Raw genomic sequence first — 1,883 nt, 5'->3', positions numbered from 1 at the left:
CGCTGTAGTATGTTCCTCCTCTTCTTCCCGACATCATTGTGCCGACATGTACCACCACCTCTGGCTCTTCACCGTCGTCCTTGAGGATTTCCTGCACTCTGTCCGTGATGTCTTTCACTCTAACAGCAGCAAGGCAACACACCATCCTTAAATCCCGTCTGCTGCCACAAAAACCCCGGTCAGTTCCTCTCACGATGGAGTCCCCTATTACCACGGCTCTGTGCAATGTCCGACTCTTCCGCTCTGCCTCTGCGCCAACTTTTGATTGGCAGACCTGGCCGCCTTGCGAACTGGCAGTGTCATCAGTCTCTACTGTTTCCAAAAGCTTCAACTTGTTCCTGACAGGTACTTCTCCCGGGGTCGCTTGCACCTGTCTCCTCTCTGCCTTCCTCATCGTCTGCTCTCTTCTGCTCTCTTCTGGCATGATTGGTGTAATAACCTCGCTGAAGGTCTTGTCCAGAAAGATCTCGTTCTCTCGAATGAGCCTAAGGTCCTCGAGTTCTTTCATCAACATTGCAATATGCTCGGTCAATAGCTGAATGTGCACACACTTTCCACACTTATACAAGCCAGACACTCCAGAGTCGTTGACCTCCCACATCAAGCACGTAGCGCACTGGAGCAGCTGGGCAGTCATGTCTTCACCCTCTTCCACTGTGGCGTAATCACTTCACTCAACCTCCTTGTCAAAGATTCCTGAGCTGAAGCCTCACTCTTCGATCCAAACCTCCTTAGACCCTCTTTTTGGGGCAAGTCTGTGGACTCTTAATTTAGGTTAGAGGAGGAGGGAGGGAGGGCGACCCTACTTTGTAGGACCTGGGGTTTAGAACTCACCCACTCTAATAGCAATCACTTACCTTCCCGACCGGCTTTGCGCTCCGCCTGGACTTCCGCTCAGCTCCCGCCGCTCTCTGCTGCGAGAACAAAAACATCCCTCTAGAAAATCAGTGATAATCTCAATATTATCACAATAGTGATCGCTAGCAATAAAATTAACAAAATAATTGAAGTAAATTGAATTAATAAGTTACCATTAGTGCAGATAGTCATGAACATGAGGATAATTTATAATTATTTATATATGTTAATGCTGTGCTATCATGCTATCAAACTTAGTGTCATGTCATGCAAGTGCCCTGAGTACTATTCAGATTTACTTTTCAAATAAATGTATACCATAAGAATAAAAGAAAACAAAAGCATGCTACTATTAATTAATTTATGTATATAATTTATATGCAGTAATATACATTTAATCAAGTTTTTGTACCAGCAAATTTGCATCTATGTTCATTTTATAGAATACGTATACAGTTAGAAATATTGTTATATTATGATTTTAAACAATTTGTAAAACTCATGCTCTTTTTAATTCACACAGACCTCTTCTGTTTGTGGGTCAGACTGGCACTGGGAAATCACTATATGTTCAAGATAAACTAATGAACAATTTGGATAAGGACCGTTATGTACCTTTTTTCATAAACTTTTCTGCACGAACTAGTGCTAATCAGATTCAGGTAAATATCCTTCATCACTTTTTAAAGTGATGCATGTCCTTGGTGAAGTGGGAGGGGGAGTTGAAGTGTTGAGCCACTGGGTGGTTGGGTTGGTTGGTCCGGGTGTCCCAGAGGTGTTCTCTGAAACGTTCCGCCTAAGGTCCTGTCTCCCCAATATAGAGGAGGCCACATCGGGTGCAGCGGATGCAGTAAATGATGTGTGTAAATGATGTGTGTGGAAGTGCAGGTGAATTTGTGGTGGATATGGAAGGATCCCTTGGGGCCTTGGAGGGAAGTGAAGGGGGAGTGTGGGCGCAAGTTTTGCATTTCTTGCGGTTGCAGGGGAAGGTGCCGGGAGTGGAGGTTGGGTTGGTGGGGGGTGTG

The 1,883-nt window shown here is 44.9% G+C and overlaps 1 protein-coding gene across 1 annotated transcript in view; it reads left to right on the top strand.

The window, feature by feature from the left end:
* Window positions 1-1,883, top strand: part of dnah12 (dynein, axonemal, heavy chain 12) — a 278,012-nt gene that overhangs the window by 151,950 nt on the left and 124,179 nt on the right. The window contains exon 38 of the mRNA XM_043708118.1: window positions 1,382-1,520. Coding sequence (XP_043564053.1) covers window positions 1,382-1,520 — 139 coding nt within the window. The remainder of the gene's footprint in view (window positions 1-1,381; window positions 1,521-1,883) is intronic.

This window comes from Chiloscyllium plagiosum, chromosome 18, assembly GCF_004010195.1.
Source record: "Chiloscyllium plagiosum isolate BGI_BamShark_2017 chromosome 18, ASM401019v2, whole genome shotgun sequence".
Lineage (NCBI taxonomy): Eukaryota > Metazoa > Chordata > Chondrichthyes > Orectolobiformes > Hemiscylliidae > Chiloscyllium > Chiloscyllium plagiosum.
The sequence above is the reverse complement of the archived record's forward strand: the minus strand, read 5'-3'. Positions and strand labels throughout refer to the sequence as shown.